Genomic DNA, 13,403 nt, shown 5'->3' on the forward strand with positions numbered 1-13,403 from the left:
TAGACTCCATGAGGAGAACTTTGGAGATGTTCTAATGATGGACTCACTTGGCATTCGATAAAAGAGACGCTCCCCGGCACCGTCATTCGTCTGCAGGAACTTGCTGTCGACGGACCAGTCCAGGTGTGTGATGAAGCTGCAGGATCTGCTGCATTCGCCCACCTTTTTATAGCGCTGAGCCACAGCGTAGATGTCCACCAACCCATCATTGGAGCCGACAGCCAGGTAGGCCCCATCGGGGGAGAACTTCAACTCATGGATGACTTCCTTCCTGTCCTTGATGTGCACTATCTCTGTCATATCTCTGAGAAGAAAACCAGGGGAGAACACATGATTTACATATCTGCACCTATTCAGCCTACAGACGTTTAGCCCCGCCCACTCATTCTGCTGTTATAAGGAGTGTTTCATTCTAGACTGCTTTTTAAATGAGGACCAATCAGAGCAGATATTTACATTCATCATTTACATAGAGTTACTACATGTAGGGTAGTGGTGGGTGGTCAGTTCTTAGAGCTCTGGGTTATTGATAACAGGGTTGTGGATTTGATGACTGACCAGTGAACTGGACATGTGTGCTCACTGTATCACTGTGTGTGTTATGTGTGTGTTCACTGCATGGAGGGTTTAAAGGGGGAGGCCATATACAGCTTGTTTTATTCTAAGGGATAAAGAAAGATTGGAAAACTAGCATGTGATCATTTTATTTTAATGTATTATATTTATTTATTATATTTGTTTATTATAAATGGCATTAAATAAACTAACAGTACTAGGTTAAAAAGTGAAAGCTATATAATAATATATTTTTTTATTTTAAATTAATTATGTTTTTTTTTTAACTTATGATACTTTTCATTTTAAATTTATGATAATGTTTTATTTTTAATTTATGTTACTTTTTATTTTAAAATTATGATTTTTTTTATTATAAATTCATGATTTGTTTTTTATTTTAAATTTATGATACTTTTCATTTTAAATTTATGATAATGTTTTATTTTTAATTTATGATACTTTTTATTTTAAATTCATGATATTTTTTATTGTTATTTTATGTTACTTTTTATTTTAAAATTATGATACTTTTTATTTTAAAATTATGATATTTTTTTATTTTAAATTCATGATATTTTTTTTTAATTTATGATACTTTTTTAATTAATAAAGAAAAATTCCTTGTCTTTTCCCGGTATAAATATCTAATTGAACCTCAGAGATTAAAAAAATGGACTTGTAGAGCACAGGCCTTCAAAGGAGCTGGAGAGAAGCCGACAGCAGAAAAGTGAAAGCTCCGGCCCGGATCACCTCTAACACAGTCAAGCAGCTCCAGCTGGAGAAAGTTCATTCATTCCCTTAATGATTCCAAACGTCACTGAAACATCGCTTCCCCCCTCGTCAGTAGCCCCTTTCATTTAGAGGCCAACAAATTGCACCACTGGCGTCTCATCAGGCCTGCTTGTTCCTCTGAAAAGCAATTCCAGCAGCTGACACCTGACTTCCTTCTGGTCTGATGGATCATCCATCCACTTAATGACCGTTACCGCGGTTTCAGATGAGGCCGACGTCATTGGTCGATTGAGGAAAATGTATCCTCTAGTCTTTACATCCAGGCTGGTTAGCAGTCAAACAACCATTTAAAAAGTTAGTTAATTAAAAGCTATTCAAACAATAGCATCATTAGTGTTTTATCAGTAATATATATGTACCTTTTTTCATAAGTAATTATATTACATATTATTAAAGTTAGTCATAAATGTGTGTGCTAGCTCTAATACGATGACCATAGCTATGTTAGGCTTCTAAATGAATAACATGCAAGTGATTATGCATAAATTAGACGTATATTAACGTAGACTTGTACAGTATAAATAAATTAATTTCAATTCCTGGTAAGTTCATGATTAGTTCATTATAAAGTAACGGGTGATATGTCTGATATAAATAATATTTAAAAGTAAACTGGCATGACTTTTAAATCTGAGGCCATGAATGTGCTTGTCAGTCACTTTTTATACCATAGAGCACTAAAAGCAAAGTATATTCGGTTCAAAATGTATGTGTGTGTGTGTGTGTGTGTGGGTGAGAGAGAATGTCCTTGAGCAGGCAAGATTTTGCATTTCGTTCTGTTCATTTCAGAAACAGCAAAAATATGATTTACACCAACACTTTCAATCCTAATCCACACTTGCTCATAAGTATATGTAGACAAATATTATATATATATATACACATCGCTGTCCAATGAAAATCATGAATTACTTTATTATACTTAAATTAATTGGTATAATTTATACCAAGCAAACAGACAAAAATGAGGATGCATGTTTTCATTGGACAACAGAGAAATATATACATAGTACTGTATAGAAACTCCAGATCTAAGATCCCGTCTCTCAGCAGTGAGGGGGTTTCTACAGTAGAAGCTCCAGATCTCCTCAGAACAGATAAAGCAGGTGAACATGAATCCAGTAAAAAGGAGAAACAAGAGCTTCTCATTCTGAAGAAAGAAAGTAGTGAGATCTTGTCGGTGAGCTAGTCTGAAGAACAGAGCTCGGTTCCTCCAGGTTTCTCCTGGACGCCCCCCAGTCCAGCCAGCACAGCGTGGAGGATGTGTTCACCTCCATCATCATCATCAGCAGCAGCAGCAGCAGCTCACCTGATTTACCATCATTAAGCCCTGATTTACCACCAAAACAGGTGTTGATCTGAGGAGAACTCTAAATAACACTAGACTCCATGAGAGAGGAGAACTTTGAGAGGAGATGTTCTAATGATGAACACAATGATGGAGAACCACCACCACCTTCTGTAGGAGTGTTATTATTAGTGTTTATTCTAATATCAGTGATTTACTGAGGAGATAAACATTACTGCATTACTGCAGATAAAGTAAGACTTGTTCAATCAAATTCAATCAATAGTGTCCAAACTTTTGCCTGGAACTTTAGACGTCTCTAACTCAGAAGCAGCTGCAGAGTGTCTTACCTGACTCGCAGTACGGTGAAGGAGCCGTCCTTCATGCCCAGGGCTAACTGAGAGCCGTCATTGCTGAAGGCCACACTCCGCACAGCCTCCTCCATATTGCAGCGTGCTATCAGGGCGTGATCGGCCAGACTCCACAACCTGAAGAACACAGAGAGAGTCGCAGAAAGCCACTTTACTTCATACAGTGAACACAAACATGAACTTACGCACTGTGAAAGTGTGAAATATGCAATGTCATTAATGTTGCCCATCCAAACCTGGATATTGTGCCTCAAAAACAGACCAATTTGAATATTTTATAAGGCCTTAATGTCACAGCTGAGTTAATGACGAGGGACATTTGCTATAAAGTAAATAGTACAGAACAGTTGGCAACGGGGGGAGGGGGGTATTTATTATTATAATTTATTTAATTTTATATGTATTTTTTAATTTTATATCTATAAGGCTTAAAATAACCTACCATTTGTAATCCACTTATGTATTTACACCCTAATTTACATCTACAATTACTACACATTATTTAAAACCCCAGACACTGTTGGGTTCTGATGTAATGTTAGAGTAATATCCGCTGCAGCGTTCGGTTTATGGTGCTGAGAACAGTGATTTCCATACTTTTCCAGACAGCTGCAGACACATGGATTCAGTAATGAGCCAGCCAGCATGTCAGCTACATCTGAAGACAAGGTCTAGGCTAAAAGTGATCCAGTGCCACTCAAGAGTCCAACCATGGATAAGAATAAACTGCAGCGTGGTGCTTAGAGCTCTATCAGACATCCTGCCCGATTGCTGTGATGGAAGTTCTAAAGAGTTCAGGCCTGCTCTGGGCTGCTGACGTGTAGAGCGCCAGCACTGATGGCACTGTACGGCAGGAAACTGGCCAAATGCTCAATACCGAGAGAACTAGTGTCACTGTATGACGGCCTACTAAAACAGCCACTGTCAAGACGTGGCAGGAGAAAGACCAAATGCTTCACTACTGAACTGCCAGTGTCCCTAAAGAGGGTCTCAACCAGTGTCGGTTCTGATGGGTTCTGATGGGTTTCTGATGTGTGTATTTTTAATGGCAGTGTAAGTGCAACCAAGGCAGAGAGGGAGCTCCAGCTGAAGTTACTGACCGTACAGAGTGGTCATCGCTGCCTGTCACTGCCAGCGGTTTCTTGGGGTGGATGCCCAGGGCCCAGAGCTCGCCCTCGCTGTGGCCCTGCATGATGAGCAGCGGCTTGTCCCTGTCACGCACCATCACCTCAAAAATCTCACTGTCCTGCGTCCCGGCCAGAATGCGGTCAGCCCGCCAGCACACACTGCGGATGGACAGCCCTGAGAGAGAGAGAGAGAGAGAGAGAGAGAGAGAAAGAAAGAGAGAGCGAGGGGGAGGTTGGAGAGGAACACAATACAACGAAGAATTCCCCAGATCCTCAGGTGGTCCCACCTCTCAACTTGCAGGACTTGAAGGATCTGCTGGAACGTCCACCCGACACCATCGTTAGAGGTCTTGTAGAGTCCAGGGACGGGCATGTTAAGCATATTAAGCACAAACCCACCTACCTTCCGTAGTGCACTATATGGACAAAAGTATTTGGACACCTGCTCATTCATTTAGTCTTCTGAAATCAAGGGTATAAAAAAGGTTTATCCTGCTTTTATCCTGTCCAGATAAGAAGGCTTTCTACTAGATTTTGGAGAAGCATTGCTGTGAGAATTTGACTGCATTCAGCCACGAGAGCGTTATTAATGAGTTGGATGTTGGATAATCATCACTCCATGTCACCCTAATGTCCTTAAATTACACCCAAAAGTATTGGATGGAGCACCACCACACATCATTCCAGAGAAGTTACACAGCTTCACTGCTCCACAGCTCAATGCTGGGGGGCTTTATGCCCCTCTAGCCCACGTCTGGCATTAGGCAGCATGGTGCCAGAAGACTCCAGGGAGTCCTAGTTGATTGGCAGTACTTCTCTACAGGGACTAGTCAGCGTTGAACTTAAAACTAGCTGAATGCATTCATTAGAAGGGGTGTCCACAAATAATTGGACACATAGTGTACCTACACACAATGCTTTTAGTGCACTAAATGGATCTATTGGACTCAGCTTCTCAAATCAAGCTGTGGCTGAATTTACATCTGCTCTCCAGATCAAAATGAAAAACACCTTCCAAACACCTCAGCACCTCACAGCTACTCCTCGCTGGGTGGCAGCCAGGTTCAATTTGTCGGAGCAAATTGCTCCAGGAGTATGTGTGACAGAGAAGGAGCTAGCTCTCATTTGGAGAGGAATGTGGAGTGGCTACAGGAACCTGCTGGCAGCCATACACACACACACACACACACACAAGAAGGTCACTGACACAGGAAAAAGTGCCCTGGCATCGCTACACAGCTTGCTAACCTGAACCTTTAGGCTTTTAATTAATAATAGCCGTGTCAGCATGGACTTTGACAGCACCTGAGATGACATTTTAGGGTTGTTGGAGGCTTCTTTACTCATGAACATGCTGAACATGCTAGCAGCTTACAGACCCCCCCCCAGACTCACCTGCATCTACACCCTTCTTTCTGAAGGCCTCTGAGAGCTCTTTGGATCTGGCCATGGTGGTCTTCTTCACCCCTCACTTCACCATCAATCAAAAGCAAACCAGACTAAGGGCCCTATCTTACACCCTGCGTAAGGTGCATCGCAATGCTCATTGCTATCTTACACCCAATCAACAAGTCTTTTCAGGCCTTCCAGGGCGTGGTGGTCTCGAAAAGAGGGGTGTTCAGGTCAATTTCTGTCATATTGCTGTGTATCTTGGCAACGGAAAACACAGGAGGAGCTCCACTGACTGACAACCAGCCTAGTCCATCCCTACTCAACAGTCAGACGTTCGTTGGTTGCTATCTCGGCAGTGAATTGTCAACACAGGCGCGTGCAGCCCGACGCTCGTACACCCTCCCCCCCACGCTTTACACCACTGAAATAGCAACCCGCCAAGGTCAGTCAGACCGCACCCGGCTCTTAAAGGGATGCAAGAGACATGCTAATTGGTTTATTACTGCACGTTACGCCCAAAAACACACCATGATTAATAACGAGACTCAGGACTTTTGAGCGGTTAGAGCCGAGCAAGGTGAACTTTTCCCGACGTTACCATAGCAAACACTCACCGACACGCCCCCTAAATCAAGCTGCACGGTGCGCGGTTCACAGCTCGCCTCAGGATCGCTAAAATAGAGCCCTACGTGTCTGTGGTTTAAATGGGCGTGTCCTAATTTATTACAAATCAGTAATAAAAATTTGAGTGTCCTCAAATCTCCACAATGGACACTCAGAACTGGCTGGTTTTTGAGTGTCGTTGTAATTGACACTATTATCCACAATGCAAGGGTTTCTGTTAATTGTTAGAGGAGCATTGCTGTGAGGATTTGATTGCATATCTCCCCAACTGTTCCCAAAAGTACTGGATGGAGCTCCATCACCATCACAGCTCTTTCACTGCTCCATAGCTCAATGCTGGGGGGCTTTATACCCCTCCTCTAGCCCACGCCTGGCCTGGCATTAGACAGCATGGTGCCAATAGGTTATTGTCTGTCTCCACCTATTGATTCAGACACCTAACTTTTACATTTTACATGATACCTGGATTTTATCTGCTCCAGGACTCACTAGTGAAATTATTATTCCAAACTGATTTTTCTTCTCTGGAAGAGGCGACATGTACCTCCAACTCTAGAAGGGACCATGTGTTTGGTTACATTACCATCATCTCTCAGTTAACTAGCAGCTTTTTCAATTTTGTTGCATTTGTAGAAATCATAATGCAGCTAAGCCCATCTCCCTCCACCCATCCTCACCCTCTTCTATAGAGGGACCATACAGAGCATCCTGAGCAGCTGCATCACTGCCTGGTTCGGGACCTGCACAGCCTCTGACTGCAAGACCCTCCAACGCATTGTGAGGACAGCTGAGAGGACCATCGGAGTCTCTCTCCCCTCCGTCATGGACATTTACACTGCCCGCTGCATCTGCAAAGCAACCAGCATCACTCCACCCACCCTTCACACAGACTGTTCTCCCTCCTGCCATCAGGAAGAAGGTACCGCAGCATCCGGTCCAACAAGACCAGACTCTGCAATAGCTTCTTCCCACAAGCCATCAGACTCCTCAACTCCAGATACTGAACTGATGGGTTTTTTTTTGTTCCATGCACACACACACACACACACACACACACACACTCTCTCTCTCTCTCTCATTTACCAACCACTTACCCCAGACAATATGGGAAGCATTTTGCACTAATAACTCTACTACCTCACTGGACTCAATATTTATTACACACTGCATAATTTGCACACTAATTTACCCCTAATTATTTATATTCTCTGTCTGTACTGTGTTGTGTTGTCTGTCCGCACTTGTATTGTGTTGCACTTGTGTTCTGTTGCACTGTGTCTGTGTTGCACCATGGTCCTGGAGGAACGTTGTTTCGTTTCACTGTGTACTTTGTATGTAGCTGAAATGACAATAAAACCCACTTGACTTGACTTGACTTGAGAGAGGGAGGAGTTGGACGGACTGGTCATCGTCTCCTTACTCTGCATGGAATGACCTGTGATATTGGGGACGTAAACACACACACTAGCCAAACTAGAGACTGCATATGTGTAAACAAACACACCTGCCTACTCGCCCCACAACTCTCTCTATGCAAATACGTCCCTAGGGAGAGCACCTGGCAACCAGATAACAGCAAACAACACACACACACACACACACACACACACACAAAACCGCCCACTCAGCCAGTCTGAACAAACATGACGCTGGCATATTAAAGCCTTAATTAAGCTGAAAGGCATAAAGCGAAAGGCAGCTCCCGTCTCCCAGCAATACCAGTTTAGGCACAGTCAACACCCAGTCAGCCTACTGTCCTGCTACCGCTGTTAACTGGTCCTTCCAAGCTGAGCGTGAGTGATGGAAAACACCCAGCAGGTCCAGTGCGGACGTGAGGGAGGGATGTAATTACCGCAGTGATTGATCTCTCTGTCCTGAAGAAGGGAAGAATGAGTGGTGTGTGTGTGTGTGTGTGTGTGTGTGTGTGTGTGTGTGGAGGCGGTTGGAGATCTTGAAAGGCTTTTGATGTTTCTGAAGCTCAAGTGAATACACAACAACATGTACTCCAGCCTGAGGGGGTGGGGAAGAAGCACACTGTACGTCCAAAAGTTTGTGGACGCCTTGCTTTTGAAACCACTTTACTGCAGTAACAACCTCTACTCTTCTGCAAAGACCTTACACTAGATTTTGGTGCACTGCTGTGAGGATTTGATGGCATTCTGCCATTAGAGCATTAGTAAGGTCAGGAAATGATCATGGATGGTACGTTATATATCATAAATGCTACTCACACTTATCCCAGGTATTGGCTGGAGCTCCAGCACTCTAGAGAAGTCCAGAGAAACCCCCCCTGCTGGACTGTGTACCCCTCTATCTACTGGAAGTCATTGGGTCTGTTATCTTGACAGTGCTTTTCCATGCTGTGCATGAGCAGCTAAATGCTTGTGGCTGAGTAGTAGCTAAAGATGAACGTGCTGTACACATGCATTTCTGGACAGGCTATGAGATCCAGAATTGGCTTGATAGAGCCAATAAAGGTAGAGAAGCATGTGGACTGAAGCGGGAGAGTAATGCTACAGGGTTTTACACTAATATGACTATATGGGTTACGCAGCGTTACGCTATTCTGGCCAGTGTCGTTGTCCTGCCCACTTCATCAGAGCTACATAGTGCAGCAACAGTGTTCTGGCCCAGAGCAGCATAGTGATAGCGGTGCTTCTTCCCCTATTACAGCCACTGGAGCATCCGTGTGACTGTAAAGGAGCCCAATAACTTCCTGGGTTGATTACTTACATTAGGACAAGCATTTCTTGTATTAGTTTTCTGCTATTTTATGTTTAAATATGCAAATAAGGCATCATCTAATTCATAATGTGCTCATTTTCATACATTTTAAAAACAGAGATCTTTACAGTGGATACAGTCAGGATTAAAATTCAGAATCAGAAAATTCCACCATGTGTTGAGGCATAAAATTTGTGAAAGTTGTGAAAGTTGTGAAACTTTCACATCAGAAGCCTGAAAGAAGACGTGAGCTGAGAGAATCATCAGTGCTTCCTTGCACTTGTGCCGTTCAAGAACCAGAAAACGGGCAGAGAAAACCATGACGGACTCCTCGCACCCTGGTCACAACCTCTTCCAGCTGCTCCCGTCCGGCAGACGCTACAAAACTATGTCCACTAAAACTCAGTCAGACACAGGAACAGCTTTTACCCTCACGCCATCACTATCCTCAACAGCTGATCACCATCATCATCAGCTACAAGCCATAGATACTACTGATACACTTTTATTATCTTTCTTATCCTACAGTTACTGCATTACTGCACCATTACTCATTTCATGGTAACACTGCTGTGGTTCATAATATTTAATAAGATAAGATAAGATAAGATAATCCTTTATTAGTCCAACAGTGGGGAAATTCTCAGTGTCACAGCAGAAAAGGGATAGCAAGACACTCAGATGTAAAAACGTAGATAAATTACCAATATATACACAATATGAATGATAGAAGTAAAAAAGCAATAACAATATTATTTACAGATAATTGCAAATTAACTGTGGGGGTATATATCTGTATAGTGTTGCATACTGCTATATTCTGTGAATAACACTGTCAAGCACACTATATAGAAATGTCCTGGTATAGTCTATGTAAACTGTGTATACTACTGTTCTCTGCATATTGTGTATTGTCTGTAAATTATACATAGAGTAGCTGTATATTGTTAATACTAGAGAGTCAGCTGGCTATTTAACATTGGTTCATACTAGCCTACACAGTGCTGTGAAAAAGTATTCACTCCCTCAGCTGTCCTCTAATTTTGTGCATTTGGTAAACTAAATGGTTTTGGATCCTCATATAAATTGTGACATAAGACAAGGAGATGATGAGGGACCTCAACCCACACTTTTTACACGTTTAATCATTTTGTTTATTGTATGAAATTGCAACATCTGCCCATCTACCATGTGGAATAATAATTGAAAATAGCTCGAAATCTCCGAACTGACCTAAGCTGAGATAAAACAATGCTTTGCCCGCAGTGTCTCGCCTCAGTTAGCTAGCTAGCACCAACGGTTCTCAAACCTCCACCTATAGGAGAAAACCCCCAAATTCCCACTGCCAGTGATGGTATCTGCCGAACATGACCTAGTGAGGGTCAGACAGAAGGTGGAGAATCAGAGGAGACACGCTGCGTTCAAAGAGGCTGAGGGAAATGCCACCCACTCTTTAATCAATCTGCTGTCTCCAGAAAGGTCAGCTATTGGCATTCATCAGCCTGGGACCTTTAGTGGATGATCATTAGTGATATGGTTTAATTAACACCTGATGGCACCACAGAGCAACATCTCTTTAAAGCAATGCAAGTCTGCAGTTTTCAAATGAGATCATGCCACTGGTCCATTAGCTGAATTAATTATAGGGGCTCTAGAGTGGAGAACTGTCCATGGAAGTGAGAAACTGTGAACCTCAAACCTTCAAACGCTGCTGTTCCTCCTTCAAACAAACATCCAGAAGAACCTAAACAGAGCTGTAAAACAGGCCGATTCCAAAACCCTAAAACTGTTACATCACAGTCTTGACTCGTTATATCTACACCCCCAAAATCCATCTAAACCCCGCCCACTAGAGAAAGCCTTTTGAAAAGCGAACTGTCCGTAGAAGGGAACACTCTTGAAAATAAAGGTTACAAAGGGTTTCTTTGAGAAGAACCACTTCAGGTTCCATAAAGAACCAGGTACAACTGTGAGAACTTTCTCTAGATGTCAAAGTTCTTCCCACTCAAACATCTCTCAAAAGTGGGTAGCAGCTTTAATTTCAGGAGTGTAGCTCAAACCCAGCATGTAAGGAAGCTGAGCAGGTGCTAGGCTAAAAGCTAAGCTTAACTCCAGCAAAGCACCCTTTAGGGCGGGTATCGCCTAAAAGCTAAACCCAAATCACCAATCTGGCCATCGCTTCCTCTCTCACTGCACCAAGAGGAGAGCAACACCATCCGGTACGTCTCAGGAATAATTACAAGAACAATTAATTGTATTGTTCCTGTGCTAAAAAACAAAGCTATGCTAGACTAAGTGGCTCCTGTGATTCATCACAGTGCCATAAATCAGCCAATCAGAGCGCAGCTCATAATTTTCTTCCCCACAGACCCACCATAAAAGGAAATGACCAAAACAGTAAAATAACAGGGTGGTAAATAGGCTTCACAAAAGTCACACTTAAAATATAATAATAATAATAATAATAATAATAATGTAGCAATAATAGTGTAATGTAGTGCACCAATATCGAGTCCATGAAGCTTACTGATGACCTTTGTTTTTTTTTACATCAAGCATTTCTTTGCATACTTTATGAAAACAAACGTTTAAACAACCAGCCAATCAGAGCACAGCTCAATTTTTTCCCGCACACACCCACCACAAAAGGAAATTAGCATGTTTTATTCTGAGGTAAAATAACAGGGTGGTAAATAGGCTTGTAAACCTGAAACCTCAAAGTCACACTTAAAATAACACTAAAAATAATAATAATAATAATAATAATGTAACAATAATAATAAATCTTCAACACAGAGACCATGAAGCTTACTGATGCCCTATGTTTTTTTCTACATCGAACATAATTATTTGCATACTTTATGAAACCAAACGATTAAACAACCAGTAAAAGCTGCCCATGAATAGTTACTAACATTAAACAGACATTTAAGGTTGAGTTTCAGCAGCTTGTTTAAAGTCGCAAAAGTCACACATTTACTATTATTATTACTATTATTATTATTATTTTTATTTTCTATTACATCAAACAACTTCAATACAAATAGATTCTATGGTACATTTAATTAATTATATAATCATTATTTTCTGTTATTTTAAACCACTCAACCCGTTAACAGGCATTGTAACCACATGGTCGACCTTTTTTGCGATTTAATGGCTGCAATAACAACTCTGCAGAACCCATCTTCGGCTGTATGACCTTATTTCCCTCGTCGAATAGAGTGTGTAATGCCGATTATTACACACTACATGTCAATGCTGTAGACGTATATAATTGTATTATGTATGTATTTGACGAGGTAAATATCAAATTTAATGTGCGACACACCCTATTAATTCTATTTTCGTTAAATGACAAAAACAAGACTATAAAATGTATCTCTATATTACCCCGAAATGCGGATGTGACCGCCTGGTTGAGTTGCCCAGTTAGGGTAAACAGAATTAGATGCTGACATTAGCTCAGCATAAACACTGCATACGAACAATAAGAACTTAATGTGACTTTAATGTGTTAAAGACAGGAGGCGCTAGATGTCCCAATAAGCTTGCCAGTGTTCAAGGGCTTTTAGTTAGTGCTAGTCACATTAGCTTTTTAAGTCTCACACCTACAGAAACACACACATACACACACCTTTCCTCAACAGATGTTTGCTAATGACAGGCGGTCTCATTATTGGAGGGCGATGAAATTAAAGTTAATTAAACAGATAACAGACCTGGTGAGAACCCCTCCACTGATGAATCACACCTGCTGACACTTCCACACACTGTGTGGAGGCTATTAGCCAGATCTGCTCTCTGTGTGTGTGTGTGTGTGTGTGTGTGTGATGTTGGTAACACTGCCACATGTGTGGTGTCAACCAAGTTACTCTCAATTACCATCTGGCATCAGATCCATCATGACGCTACTTCTATTTTCAGTCAAAATGATCATTAAGTACCAGCTATGCTTCTGCCATTCAAGTGTTCAATGACCTTAAGGTCTGGACTCCAGAGCTCCAGAGACCACCAGAGCGAGGATTGATCCCACAACCCCAGGCCTCAGCAAATGGAGAAGACATGCTGTGTGCTCTACCTTTGTAGCCTTGCTCTGCCTCCCGTAGGTCTATTTTAGTGATGGGCTTGAACTCTGCATCCCAGAGGCGGATACAGCCGTCCCGTCCACCGGTGGCAAAACCCTCCTCGCAGGGGTACATGCTGAAGATCCCTGCCTATAGCGAACAACACCAACCGGCACAAACAAATGAGAGACAAACAAAGAAATGGGAATAATAATTATAATAATAATAATATAGTATCATATATAAAATAATTTAATAAATGTAATAAAACTATAATAATATTTTTTTTCATACATAAACAATGCAGCCCAAAGTGCTTCACAATTATTAACAGCATTAACAAGAATGACAGTAAACAGTAAAAAAAAAAAAAAAAAAATATATATATATATATATATATATATATATATAGTTATGAAGGTGAACATCAAGAAATTAAAAATCCACCCCAGAAATGTTT

The 13,403-nt window shown here is 41.6% G+C and overlaps 1 protein-coding gene across 6 annotated transcripts in view; it reads right to left on the reverse strand.

Moving 5' to 3' along the window:
- LOC140546384 (echinoderm microtubule-associated protein-like 6) overlaps positions 1 to 13,403 on the reverse strand; it is an 82,920-nt gene that overhangs the window by 50,246 nt on the left and 19,271 nt on the right. For all 6 annotated transcript variants that reach the window (XR_011978328.1, XR_011978327.1, XM_072669584.1 and 3 more), the window contains 4 exons: positions 12,958 to 13,093; positions 4,110 to 4,311; positions 2,989 to 3,126; positions 48 to 304 (listed from right to left, as the gene is read on the reverse strand). Coding sequence is in view for 4 of the 6 variants with exons in the window: in XM_072669584.1 (XP_072525685.1) it covers positions 48 to 304; positions 2,989 to 3,126; positions 4,110 to 4,311; positions 12,958 to 13,093 (733 nt within the window). In the remaining 2 variants the exon portion in view is untranslated. The remainder of the gene's footprint in view (positions 1 to 47; positions 305 to 2,988; positions 3,127 to 4,109; positions 4,312 to 12,957; positions 13,094 to 13,403) is intronic.

This window comes from Salminus brasiliensis, chromosome 24, assembly GCF_030463535.1.
Source record: "Salminus brasiliensis chromosome 24, fSalBra1.hap2, whole genome shotgun sequence".
NCBI classification, from domain to species: Eukaryota; Metazoa; Chordata; class Actinopteri; order Characiformes; family Bryconidae; genus Salminus; species Salminus brasiliensis.